Genomic DNA, 13700 nt, shown 5'->3' with positions numbered 1-13700 from the left:
CGTATAAAATGCAGTACTTCTGTAAATAAAACCTGAGAGATTTCTATTTTCCAATGGTAATGTTGTTTTAAATTATTACAACAATTTTACATTTGCAACTTGCAGAGTGGATTGTAAAAATAATTTTATTAAGAACGATTTAGAATTGTATCGTATAGAATTATAATTTATCCTGAACAATAGCCTGTGACAATAGCTGTAAGCTCTCTTGAGACAACCAAGTGCCGCGGCAAGATACGATAGCACAATAAATGTTAAATATTATTCTGATACAATACTATATAGAGCCAATTGTTCACTACCAAACAATTGTTGTTTATAACTAAACATTTTCACTCAGCTATTGTTTCTCTATTTTCAGAACATGTGACAAACAACGCAATGGCACAGGAAAATACAACATGTGTCGGTGAGGTCCACGACTCGCCATCCAATAAACAGCTTACTAATGAAGATGTACCAATCGTAGCGGTGGAACAAGATGAGATATCAATATCTACAGTCACGTCTAATGATCTCGACAACGAGCACAGTTTAATTAAAGAAGAGAGTGGCGTGATCCTTGATGGTTTGGAAGATAGTAAAAACACAGTGACGGACTTAAAGGAGACTTTTGGCGAGCATGAAACTTGTGAAGTAAATGATGATGCCCGGTCTATAGGTGACTTAGATAGTTTGCCGGCCGGCGACGAGCTCGCTCTGAACGCTGCTGGCAGTGATAGCGGAGTGGAAGGCTGTGGGCGAGCACTTAGCAGCGGTGGCGGATCACGATCATGTGCTTCAAGTGTGGTCTCCTGCGGTTCGGGCTGTGGTTCTGAAAGCTCGTCATTAGCCGGAGCTCCACCTCGTCCCCGTCGTCGTGTTAATGTAACCGTAACGGAGCCGAAACGTAGTTCTCCAATTGGAACGTCTACACCTCGCCCGGTTACTGCACCGCGTGGTCCCAATTTAGCGACTCGTGAACGTGCAAGAAGTCGAGAGAAACCAACTCCACCCGAAAAGCCTCGTCCCTTGACACCGAAACCACGAATCCGTCCTACCGGTGATTTGCCAAATCTCGTCCGCGAAAGTCCCGCTTTGCGAGCAAAGCCCACCAAAACGTCGACTGCTCGATGCCGAACTCCTAATTCTCCGAGTGAAGAAAAACGCTGGCCAGCAAATGGACCACGATTAGTAGCAACTTCTGCAGATGCGAGTGCGACTCGTATTGCTGCCGATAAATATGGAACTTTACCACGTAGGAGACGAGATGCAGAAACTGATAACTCACCCAAACACGAAAGCACACCACCTTCATCTAGAAGACCTACAATAGTGCGATCGTCTTCATCCCGGTCTACTATAAAAACAAGAGTGCGAATATATGCTGAAAAGACATGCCAGACAGTACTTATAGGCAGTGATGTGGAATCAGCGCTGGCGGGCGTCATGCCTAATATTGAGACGTAAGTTATTGTTTATTAGTCAAATGTGGCTTAAAATGATGTCATAATGCCCTAAAATAATGTGAATATCTATATGAATTTAAAGTTAAATGTACTACATAATATGAAAATTAATAAAGTTAAGTTAAAAAAGTAATATGTTATATTAAGTTTATCGTAAATATATTTTCTAGAACATGTATTTTAATTGATGACGTTTTAGATCTTTTTTAAGAGTGCTTAATTTGTCATATTTTGTCAGTGTGTGGTCTAGCAAATAATACAAGTTTTTTATAACGTTCGCCCTGTTATATTTTCCTTATATATATATTCATATATGAAACTTGATGTAGGAGCTCTACATGTATTTATAAAACCTATTTAATTACAGAATGTAAGTTCACGAATATAACGGCGAGAATATATTTAGAGATTATATAACGATGGTTGCCTGCAGGCGCGCGGAGGTGACCCGGTGCCACCGCGGCGTGCAAGCTAGTGCCCGTGATGCGGAGATGGCGCGGCTAACAGCGGCAGCGGCTGCAGCGGACGCGGCTGCGGCGGCTGAGCGCGAGCGGCGACAGCACGCCGACGCGCAGCTCGCACAAGAGCGTGCTGCACGCCTCGCCGCACTCGCAGACCTCGAGCGGAATTCGCAGCGGCTGCTCGAGCTCGCCGGAGCTGGTATGTGTAGTATTATACATCACCTCAAATTGAGATAGTGGTTGTTTACGCTTACATTAGTACTCTGTGCATTTTTTTATGTATTTGGAATAAAAACAAGTTGACGGCGCACTTGATGGTATGTGGTAACTGTAGCTTATTGTAGCATCATGTTACATGTGATGTCGTAGATATCACTAAGACATAGGATAGAGATGACCAATCTCACCTTCCAATCAATATCTTGTCACGTAAAAGGTTGCACACTCCAGTAGAACGGATACCCTCAGTCTAAAGTCATATTCGTCAGACGAGAATTCGCCTTCAGACAGCCATAAACTTGCTTCTCTTTCTGCAGTCTTGACTAGTTTTGTAGATCCTTTTATCGTGCTCTATAAGGTCCACTTGTGTACGGCATATAGAATACTTTAAACAATATTATTATTTATATACTAGGGGCGGAAGCGGGCGCTGAGGGTTGTCTGCGTGCGCTGGAGGAGCAGCTGCGGGCGGCGCGCGAGCTGGCCGCGCGGCAGCGGGCCGACTGCGACGCACTGCGAGCTCGCTGCGACTCACTGCACACGGTAAGTGTCACCTTCTTCTTAACTAGTACATATTTCAAATTTCATAAAAAAAACTAGGTATATATGTTTCGTTTCATTACATTATGTATCATACTAACTAGTTTTGTACTACACAAAGAGTATCAAATATTATTCATGTTCAGTTTGTTTGATTGATGCGTTTAAACTATTTGTTCCATTGCTAAAAGTATATATTACGTCATCCAATTTATTGTATGTATCGATATGTTTGTTATGATTAAAATGACGTAATTATAAACTTACTAGCCTATTATTCTAATATTCAATAATTAACGAATACATTTATCACGATTTATAATTAAAACAAACTTGAATAATACAAATTATAAATCATATAGGCACGCAAACAATTACTAAAATTCCGATATACATGCAATCTGTTTGCTATTGTTATTAATTTTAACCGCTTGTTGTAAATATATTGATCCTTAAAGCAATATGTACATAGAAGTTTTCTCTGAATCTTGTTTAATGTCAAATGTACTTATATGAGATACAGTTAAAGTCTAAAAACTATCGACTCGTCCCGACTTTGCACGGATTTATTATACATTTGTTAATTTCTCGGCTTGTTCTATACTATAACGCGCATATATTATACATATATATTGATTACCTTTCTCTTGTTTTAGTTTAGCAATAGAGTAACTATCTACTAATAACAGTACTGCGGCGGTGAATTTGTTTTATATTATGTAAAGATATACTCTTGAACAGTTATAAGATTATGATAGACTAAAAAGACATTTCATTTGTGTGCACTGAGATTACAAACATAATAACAATACTATTGAATTAGTCCTCTTTTTTAGACGTTTGTTTTAAAGTATGCTTAAACATAGGAGGCCCGAGCGGCGCGGGAGGCGGCTCGAGCGGCGGAGAGTGCGCGCTCGGAGGCGGAGCGCGAGGCGGCAGAGATGCACGAGTTCCTAGCAGCCGAGGCAGCCGCACTCGCGCACTCACTCCGTGATGCTGACGCGGAACTTGCGCGCCTTACGCAGGAAAGGGACCGCAGGTACAGGAGAAACGTTCTTACTGATCTCATAACGATAGTAACCTCTCTACGATCCCTCCCGGTCCATCCTATCATACGCCCGTCACCGTCGACGACTACCGTCTACCGTTCAATAAACTCAATTAGACGCTTCTTGAGGCCCTCACACCGGCACCTCCAATGGCTACACCGAACCCAACCGAAACACCGACGGGATACAAAATTAGGATAGTCTAAGCCGCGTGGTTCTAGTTTTTCGAATGTATTGTATTATAACTTAACAATTTTGCAATCATCAAAAAACATCACACCTGGCGTTTGTTATAGTTTGTCGTTGCACAATTTTAATTAACTTAGAATGTCAATGTTGTACCTTTTAGATGGTAAAGCATTAACAGACCTGTGGTCTATATATATTACTAGTATGATATAAATTTTCTTATCACATTACTTTTTTTTGTATGTATGTTTTGGAGAACATGACGGCTAGCGTTTGTATATATATATATATATATGTATGTCGTTATACAATTTTAATTACCTTAGAATATCAATTTTGTTAACGCATTACACTTTTTGTACCTTTTGACACCGTCATTAATCTCTCCAAATAAATGGTGGCGTGTACTGAACGTGAGGTGTTGTCGGTGCAGCCGCAGCGAGTGCCGTCAGCTGGTGCGCGTGTGCGAGCGGCTGCGGCAGGAGGCGCGCGCGGCGCAGGCGGCGGCGCGGGCGGCGGGCGGCGCGGCGGGCGCGGGCGCGGGCGCGGGCCCCGCCCTCGACGCGCTCGGCCGCCGCCTGCGCGCGCTCACCGCCGCCGTGCGCGCCGCCTACCTGCTGCCCAAGGACGCGCTCGAGCCCACGGTCTACCACAACGACGTCTACAGGTAGCCGCCGAGATATACTCATCGTTTGAATTTAGAATATACTCATATTCTAAATTCAAATGATGAGATTTTCGAATTTGAACTACGAGTCATTTTATAACTTGATTTACAAATTTATAATATAAGTAATTTTATAATTTGTATTTCGAATACAATAATGTAAGAGATGCGCCCTTATGAAACTTGGACTAACATTGAGTCTATGTAGCAATCTGTAAAATTTCCCACAAATATTATTTTGATTTTATAAGGATAGCCTTCAAAAGTAATAATCCTTATTTGCGAGCCCGTTACATTTGAAACATTATTTTTTTAAATCCAGTACATACTCTTCTTTATTGATTGCATATTATTTTAGTTTCCTAGTCAACTACTTGACTACAATTAATAATAAATTTTGCAGTAATTAATATTGTGAAACGTATAAAAGAAAAGGACAAACAAAATAATGCAATAAACCAATATAATAAGACAACTTGAATTTAGAATAAATGCTAACGATGTTATGGTGTGGTACAGCCGCAGCGATAGTGGCGAAGCGCTGTCCCCCGAGGAGGAGTCCCGTGGGGGGCTGGTGGCGGCGGTGTCCCGCGCACTACGGGCCGCTCCGCCCTTTGCGCCTCTCCCCGCGGACCCCCATGTCGCCCCCGCGGACCCCAACGTCGCCGCCGCGGAACCTCACGTCGCCTCCACGGACCCTCTCGATGCCCCCGGCCCGCGCGCTCCTCCGACTGATGACGACCGCTCTAGGTTCTCCGATGACAATGACAACTCCGCCGACCTGCTCGACTCTGAGACGGAGCCTTGCCTGGTCACCGATCCTGGTACGTATAGAATGATGCCTTCTGTAAAAATTGTATCTGTGACAATAAAACCTATATGAAAATCAATTGAGTACTTTAAATGTAGTAAGCGGAGAAACAGTCAAATCTTGGACAATAATTTTTGGACCGAGATGTCAGTCCTAAATTATTTAAACCTTAAGATAACTAATGTACAAGTTAAATAAATTTGATTTTGGAAATTAATATACAATCTACACATAAAAACCACTCAAGCCATTCTAACAGTCTCACTCATTAATTAAATGTTTGTATTACGCAGAGATGATTATCATCTTTCATCAGAGTGCGAACCCTTGTCCATTAGGAGGTGAGGCTACTAGTTAGACCACTGTGCATTATATATTTACAGAATACGCAGAGGAATGGTGGTCGGGAGCGGAAGGAGCGGGCGCGTGGAGTGGCGAGGAACTGTCGCCCGAGCGGGAGTCATGTGACGACGATAGAGGTAATTGTCGATTTGCTGATTACTTATTAATATTATGAACATTTTTCTAATAAGGCTACCCTATATGAAAATTGATTTATAACCATAGAAACTGACACTTTTATTAACTCTCATACAGGTTTTATAAGTAGTAGTGCACATAAAGAAGCATTACATATAATTTCTATGAATTTAAAGACACAAGGAATATATAAAAATATTTTACATATTCCTTGTGATTGTAATTATTTTATTATTATGATTTCTTGAATTGTTTTTATTTTGTAATATTATAGTATGCTCTGTATACTTATATAAAATAAAATAATACACCGACAATGAATAAACACAATTTACAATAATAATGTATACACAATTTGCACACATTGCCATTTTAGTTATCAAAATATATATTAATAGGTACTCATAGGCGGTGTATTTCTTAATTCATTATTCTTAATGGCACTAGCACACGTTAGCCAATAAAGTAATAACGAGTATGTGTGTTCTGCAAGACACGATATAACGGGTATGGGGGATGACGTGTACAGAGGATGGCGAGTGGTGCGTGGAGCGCGAGTCGCTGCGTCAGCTGTCGGCCGCCATCGTGCAGCGGCAGCGGTCCGAAGCAGAAGATGCGGAGCGTGGTGCACTACTGTCGCGCGTGATGGCGCTCGACGACCGCTTCGCTGACCTGCTGCGCGCGCTACGAGCCGCCGCTGCATCCAGCGCGTGCAGCGCTGCACCCGCCGCCGGACTCGCCGCCGCACTCAAGTGAGTAGCCGCATATGTTAACTAGCCTTATGGGGGAGTTCATTAATCACCTGAGCTTCGATAGGGGGGAATAATCACGAAATATCACAAGTGGGTTATGGTAAGTTATCATGGGTATTTTTAAGATTTATAAACCGAAGAACGGCGTGTAGTGTATACCTTGAATTTTGTAGAATAAAATTAGAATATAAGGTATTTAAAGATAATATTCTACAAATTTCAACACTTTTGGTAGATACTAAAAAATACAGTTGATTTTTGGTGGGGGGCGGGGGGCGGAGGGGTAGTCTTAAACTTCGCTACGTAACACCAAAACGAATGGGGGTAGTAAAGGTAAACATAACAAACACATTTTCTTTTTTTCGAAATAATTATATGAAAAACATAAATATTTTGTTTATATTTCCAGAGACAAGATAGATGTAACAGAAAAGAACGTCGCGGACGTGGTAGTGAAGAAACTAGCAGAGCTCGAGGCCAGTAAGAATATGATGGAGCAGTACAGGCAATCCATCGAAGTGAGTCCTAACCATGTTGCATTTTATAATATAAATATAACAACAAATCAATAAATCTGAACAGGGCCTATATAATAGATATTAAACAATTAGAAGTACTACTTCATTACATTTAATTTTTTTTTGTATATTACTAATATTATAAACGTGCAATTTTGTGAGTGTGAATGAATGGATGGATGTTTATTACTCTTTCACGCAAAAACTACTGAATGATTTTTTTTGAAACTACAATAAATTAGCTTATACATGTATGTTATGTAATATAATCAATGGAAAACGTCCAGATTAATACGAAGAATCATACTCATGCATACAAATGTTTACAATGTCCGAGGAATCAAATCCGCTACCATCGGAAATAAGGTTGTCAGGATAAGGTGTACTAAACTAAATCGCTAAACCGTCAAGGCAGTCAAATTATTATGTTTATTGTGAATATAATTATAATGTTAAGAATAATTATGATAAACAGGGAACACCAACTATATTTTTATTTGTATTTATTCATCATAACACTAGTGATAGCATTGGCTTTATTCATATTATAATATATACTTACGTTTTATATTTAATGTATTTCACTTGAATCATACTAGTCACACTACTCTTTCGAATCATATGATCCAAAAGAACTTTACTCCTCTACTTAATTATATAAGAATTTAAAGATAAGTCTTTAAATTCTTCAATAACTTATTTTATATTCATCAGACAAACAGACTTCCTTTCTCCATTCCTAACAACAAATTGTTAGTCTCGGTGTTAACAAACTAGGTATTAACATATTTTAAATTAATTACGTATATGTACCTTCCTCCTTGTTAAAAATTTGCATCCACTAAATTTGAGAGATACAAGACAAGAAAGACATAAATTAAAAAAAACTATATTTAAATTTAAAACAATATTTATAACTAACTGTATTATATTTAATTTAAAATATAATAAATAGATGCTTTTAACTCTTGTCCCGATAAATAATAAACAGATGATAGATCATATAGCGCCTAGAAAAATTTAATCCACAGACCAATTTAATGTAGGTTAAAAATTAAATTGCTTGCAAATATGCTGTTCTAAAAATATTTCAATTTTATACGTACACTATTTTGATCTATGTGACACAAGCTTTAGTTGTGCTGTAAGTTATAAGTTCCATAGTAAGGTATATCTTATACCTATTTATTATAAATACATAGGGAACTACACTACATAATATTTAGAAGTTCTGTTAGTGCCGTTAACTGTTTTAATATGAAACAGGTATTTACACCATTCAGGCCCTGGCTGGCGATCTCGAGTCAAGAATAAAATACCAAGGTTAATAGTCAAGATGTTGCATTACCACTGCTTTTAGTGCACCCACCTCGTATGTTCTCTCCTTAATAATTAATTCATAAATTATAATAATTATGTGTCCATCAAAAATTCGAAATTTATAACAACTTCCTTTCCAAATATTTGGTTATTGTCCGAATAGTAAATAGTATCAAGCAGTTTACTCTTATTAACTAATGTGTTTTAAGGCAAACGTAAATAGTAATTATGGGCCACAGTTACCTAGATACATCAAAATAATAATTGCATTTAATAATGCTTAGTAGACAATATTGGATTTGTCTTACTAGGCATTAGACTGTGTCCCATAGATTATTCACTTGCAACGGTAATAAAATAATATTCATAGAATTCAATATAAAATAGAAATATCTAAAATGAAGGATAGTTTTCATGAAAAACCCCCAACTAAATTATAATTGTGTATATAGAAGTTTGAAGAAACATTCTTAATTTTTATAGAAACATAAAAAATATACAATTAAGTTCAAAGCTCTTAAATTCCACTGTATTCACAATACTTCACACATTTTCACTTTACATGATAGCATTAATAGCAATGTAAGCACATTTTAAAATTCTATTTTTCTCACATTCCGTTTTAATACATGAAATGGCAACTCACGTTGCCAATAATGTCACCCTTTAGTTCATAAATATATCCTTTGATGCCAGATTGGGGGTTTTCTCCCTAAATTATGGGGCACTTTGTGGCTATATAAATTCAAGATATGAAGTGTAAGTTGTTGACTGTAATGCAGGCCTAAATAAATAATAACATTAGAAACGCGGAATCGTGGTACATTGTTACCAAATACATGAACACACAAGATGCAATACAAAAAAATAGGAACATTTTATAATGGACAAATAATCACCACTAATGCGAATATTCTTCATTGAGTGATATTTCTTCAAACCTAAATTTTAGATATAAATGGAAGGGAAACTAGGACATCATCAAAGAAGGAAAGGTCATCTGGCAACACTGGATATAACGGTTGCACTTTACTGGCATTTTGGCACCTAAGTAAACATATATTGTGGAATCAATTACTTGTGATGAAAGGAAACAATGAATTTCACGTTAGTTAAATTTAATATGCAATTTATATTCTACGAATCCTTATCAATTATCATATCTCTATTTATTATGGAGTTTGTCAGCTTCTTTTATAAAATAAGAAAAAACAAATTGGCATTTCTAAAGATTCACTAAACTTTCTTTTGTCAAGTGTTTTTGTTGTCTCACAACACGGACTCGAATGCATAGCATCCATAAGTTTTAAACGAAAGTAGTTTATTTTATTTGTATTGGTATGTAATATATTATCTACTAAAGGAGAGAACATCCCGACATATAGAGTCGCTTCTAAGGCTTGCATTGACTCGTGACGTTGCAGCACCATGTAAATAACTAATCACTGACAAGTCTACTTTGTTATTTGTATATATTTATATTATATGGATTTTATTAATGGGCGCATTATTTATTACATGATCTTGGTATATCCTTTTAGTGCAGAAAATAAGCAAATAGTACGATATAGCTTATGCTGTCTAATATGATTTGTATATTGATTTATATATTATAGTAATATAATTTGTGTATCCTATAAATCAGACTGGTCAGTATTTTTATTACATTTACCAATTTTACATTGTAATTTATACTGATTATACAAAGTATAGGCCTACCGTTGATTAAATAATTAAATTTTTTTAGCTACTTTGCTTTTGAATAATATTGATATGTCTAGTTCCAACAACACGGTTGTTTGTTAGATAATTATAAAATTATTATATTATATTTACTTGTATATTGAAAGTGTAATGGCAACGCTTTAAAGTTTAATTTTATTTGAAATTATAGTAATAAAAATTTAGCCCACTTGTATAATTTAAAATTTGCTAAATATGGCTTAAACGAACTTTACATGAACTTTATTTATATATTATAATTATCGATGAATAAAATAAGGAGTAATAAATAAGAAATTCTTTATATTTTATAGACGCTCAAAAATCAGCTGGCACAATCCGGTGAAGAGGATGATTTAGAATTTGTTGAAGAGGTGAGTAATATTTATTTAAATGGTTAACCGTCGCGGTTAAACGTTCGTTATCGTGGAGACAGGGAGAGAGAAAGAATAAGTTAGACCGATATTATCTATAGTGGATAATATCGGTTTAGCTTTTTTAGAGATTTGCAAGAACAGACAAAAAAATATAAATTAATTTTTATATGTGCCGTATAAAAATTAATATATAAATATGTTTATGTATATTTTAGTATGCATTTAGCGAAAAGCTGTTAACTTCAAGTTACAAACTGGCATTTTAATTTTATTTATTTGTGTGTATTTATTATTGTCTATAATAGTGTGTACGAACAGTAGAAAATTTGTTAGAATAAATAATTTCATATTTAAGAAATAGTAATTTTCTAGGTGCCTCTAGCACAAAGCCTTAGTTAGGAACTAGATGACGCCCTATGGCAAAGTGTTATTTATTCAACGATATCATATAGGAACTGCGGTCGTGCAGTGAGAGCTCGCGCCGGCAGCGCTACGAAGCGCTGGATGCAGCGCTGACCGCGCTGGCCGCGCTGCCCGACTGGCCGCGCGTGGCAGCGCTGCAGCGCCGTCTTGAGCGGCTCGCGTTCCTGCTTGCCTCGCCGCCTCCGCCGCCCGCGCCGCCCGCACTCGGCCCGCAACCGCTACATACCACCGCCTAATCTGCTTTCACGATGTACAGCAAATCCCTAAACTGTTTGTCTTCATCTTTTCCATTTTTACGTAAATATGTTAGCCGGGGCCTAATATACTAATTGGATCTTATGACCAAAACAATTATATGTAAATTTGAAAGTATGTTAGTCTATCTTCGTAAGGGAAGATGCTCATTTTAATGTATACTGTCTTTGCTATAACCGTTCCGTTAAATGCCATATTTTGTAAATATTGTAGAACTTGAAGGAACTGCTCTTTCTAGCGGTCTCGAAGAGTCCGATGTCGATTTTATCTAATACATATTTTAAATATTTAAGTCTTATAAGATCACATTTTACAAAACTGTATGTCTCTCTCTGTTATAAACATTGTATGTAGTATTATAACATAACATTCACCAGCCTATGAAACAAACTAATATAATCAAATTGTTTTTAAGTGGATTAAAAAAATACCAGTGGCCAATTTATAATAAGTTCCGACTACGCAATATAATAAGACCACCCTTATTCTGTAACTAATTCACTTGTACATCGATATTCACATTATATCTTATAATAAAATATAGTTTAATGAATAAAATTTACATTTACAATCATTCTTATGAAGTAATTAATAATCCGCCAAATGACAGAATCATGACCATGCTTTTATGTGTGACGTCCGTCCTATGCTTATTTCATGACGTGTTTTAGCCATCCATGACAATTTATTCCAATGTATATTATAAAATAAATTAATTATCTTTACAACAGAATTAACTAAACTATACAAAGTATAAATATTAAGTATTCAGAGTGGTGTATTTTGTGACTCTAACAAATTGTGAAATGACTTTATGATATTGTCGCAATGTTACTAGGGAGTGAGTGTAAACACAAATATTTTGTAGTCGCTAGAGAATAGATTGAATGAAAAAAAATTGGATTGATTGAATAGAATGAAACTATTAATGATTTCTAAAAAGGAATGTTTTTTGATTGATCTCATCGAAACTGTACTGATTAATGGAGTTGATATGTTTTTAAATGATTTTCTTATAAAAATACAATTATAATTAAATTAATAACGATTATTGAAAATTTGCTTTGCTAATTTGCTATTCTTATTGCAATTAAGTAATAATTGTTTCATTCCTAGAATGCATTTAGAAATCTAAATATTTTAAATTAATTTGTATCCCTGTTTTTTATTGATTTTCTTATTTCTAAATCGGTAGGTAATGTAATTAAAGTATTTTAGGTGCCATTAGTGCTTAGGTCTCATCTGATAAGTATACTAATGCTGGGTCTAGGTACAACTATTTACTATGTCATATGAATGTTACATCACACTGTGTTTATGAAAATAAAATGTATATAATAAATAAATATGGCTGATAAATTATTCTAATCAAAATATTTAAGATCTAGTCAATGTAGCACGATTATTTCATTCGTCCCGAAATCCAAATGTAACCAGTATAGTATACTGAGTATAAAATATTGTAATTATTATTATGAGAATAAAATATCATTTGTTGATTTGTTTATCATTTGTTGAATGACTAAACATCCAGTGTTAATTTTAGTTGTAATACGGAATTTGTTTATTGTGAAATTGTATTACGATTGTAGCAAAGACCAACAAAACAGCATAGATGCATAGCCCACAATACAATCGAATCTGCGAAACCATGTTATGTTTATATTTGAAATTACCTTAAATTATTACGAAACATTATTTAATTTAATACATTATAATTCATCTAATTAGAAACACTTCGATGTCCAGAATATAAGTCTACTGGTAGAATGCTAAAGATGTATATGATAATAGATGTAACGTCTTGGTTCACTGTACGTTAAAGTATCTTGTTACGACGTCTTTATTATAACCCAATTACAATGCGTATTTGACAAGTTGCAACATCTGCTAGCACACACATTTAAAACAATGCTGTATTCGTCTATACTTATTTGTTGGTCTGAAAATGAAGAATGTATGCCAATTGAACAAGGTATGTTGTAACAAAATGAGACTGATTTTGTATTTATGTGGAATTGTTGTTGATGGTCGTGTTGAATATTGGGGAATGTGTTACGTCGTCGTTTAGAATCGCGCAGGTAATTTATATATTATTATTTTGCCTTTTCTTGACCATCTGCGCAAAATATTATTGATTTATTGTAAACTTAGTACAAACAGTTTCAATGCTTCGTCCAAAGCACATATAGTCGCTTGCTTGCGGTGCTAAAATTGACATGGATTATAAACAAAATCAGTTATTATTGTAAACAGTGGAATCGTATTGGTACTCACATTAGTTTATTATACAATTAATCATGTGATGTAAATAGTATGTATGTAAATAAATACTAAATTGGAAATTATTTTGTGGTTTTATTTACATTAAAAAAAATTGCTAAAAGAGCTACGTTTAAATGAGAGTTTAATCTAACGACGAAATATAACTATAATCATGCACATAAAAATACTTCTGTGGACTAGCAG

The 13700-nt window shown here is 35.8% G+C and overlaps 1 protein-coding gene across 4 annotated transcripts in view; it reads left to right on the top strand.

Moving 5' to 3' along the window:
* The window catches only part of LOC131850724 (uncharacterized), a 50388-nt gene extending 36809 nt beyond the window's left edge, over positions 1-13579 (top strand). For all 4 annotated transcript variants that reach the window (XM_059201061.1, XM_059201063.1, XM_059201062.1 and 1 more), the window contains exons 2-12: positions 362-1445; positions 1882-2108; positions 2544-2671; positions 3535-3707; positions 4340-4573; positions 5093-5397; positions 5768-5863; positions 6394-6616; positions 7026-7134; positions 10491-10550; positions 11006-13579. In XM_059201061.1, coding sequence (XP_059057044.1) covers positions 382-1445; positions 1882-2108; positions 2544-2671; positions 3535-3707; positions 4340-4573; positions 5093-5397; positions 5768-5863; positions 6394-6616; positions 7026-7134; positions 10491-10550; positions 11006-11212 — 2826 coding nt within the window. In that variant the 5' untranslated portion in view covers positions 362-381 and the 3' untranslated portion in view covers positions 11213-13579. The remainder of the gene's footprint in view (positions 1-361; positions 1446-1881; positions 2109-2543; positions 2672-3534; positions 3708-4339; positions 4574-5092; positions 5398-5767; positions 5864-6393; positions 6617-7025; positions 7135-10490; positions 10551-11005) is intronic.
* Positions 13580-13700: the final 121 nt, after the last annotated feature.

The sequence above is a fragment of the Achroia grisella genome, unplaced genomic scaffold, assembly GCF_030625045.1.
Source record: "Achroia grisella isolate CSIRO2021 unplaced genomic scaffold, CSIRO_AGI_Agris_v1 utg779, whole genome shotgun sequence".
NCBI lineage: Eukaryota > Metazoa > Arthropoda > Insecta > Lepidoptera > Pyralidae > Achroia > Achroia grisella.
This window is presented reverse-complemented; position numbering and strand designations above follow the sequence as displayed.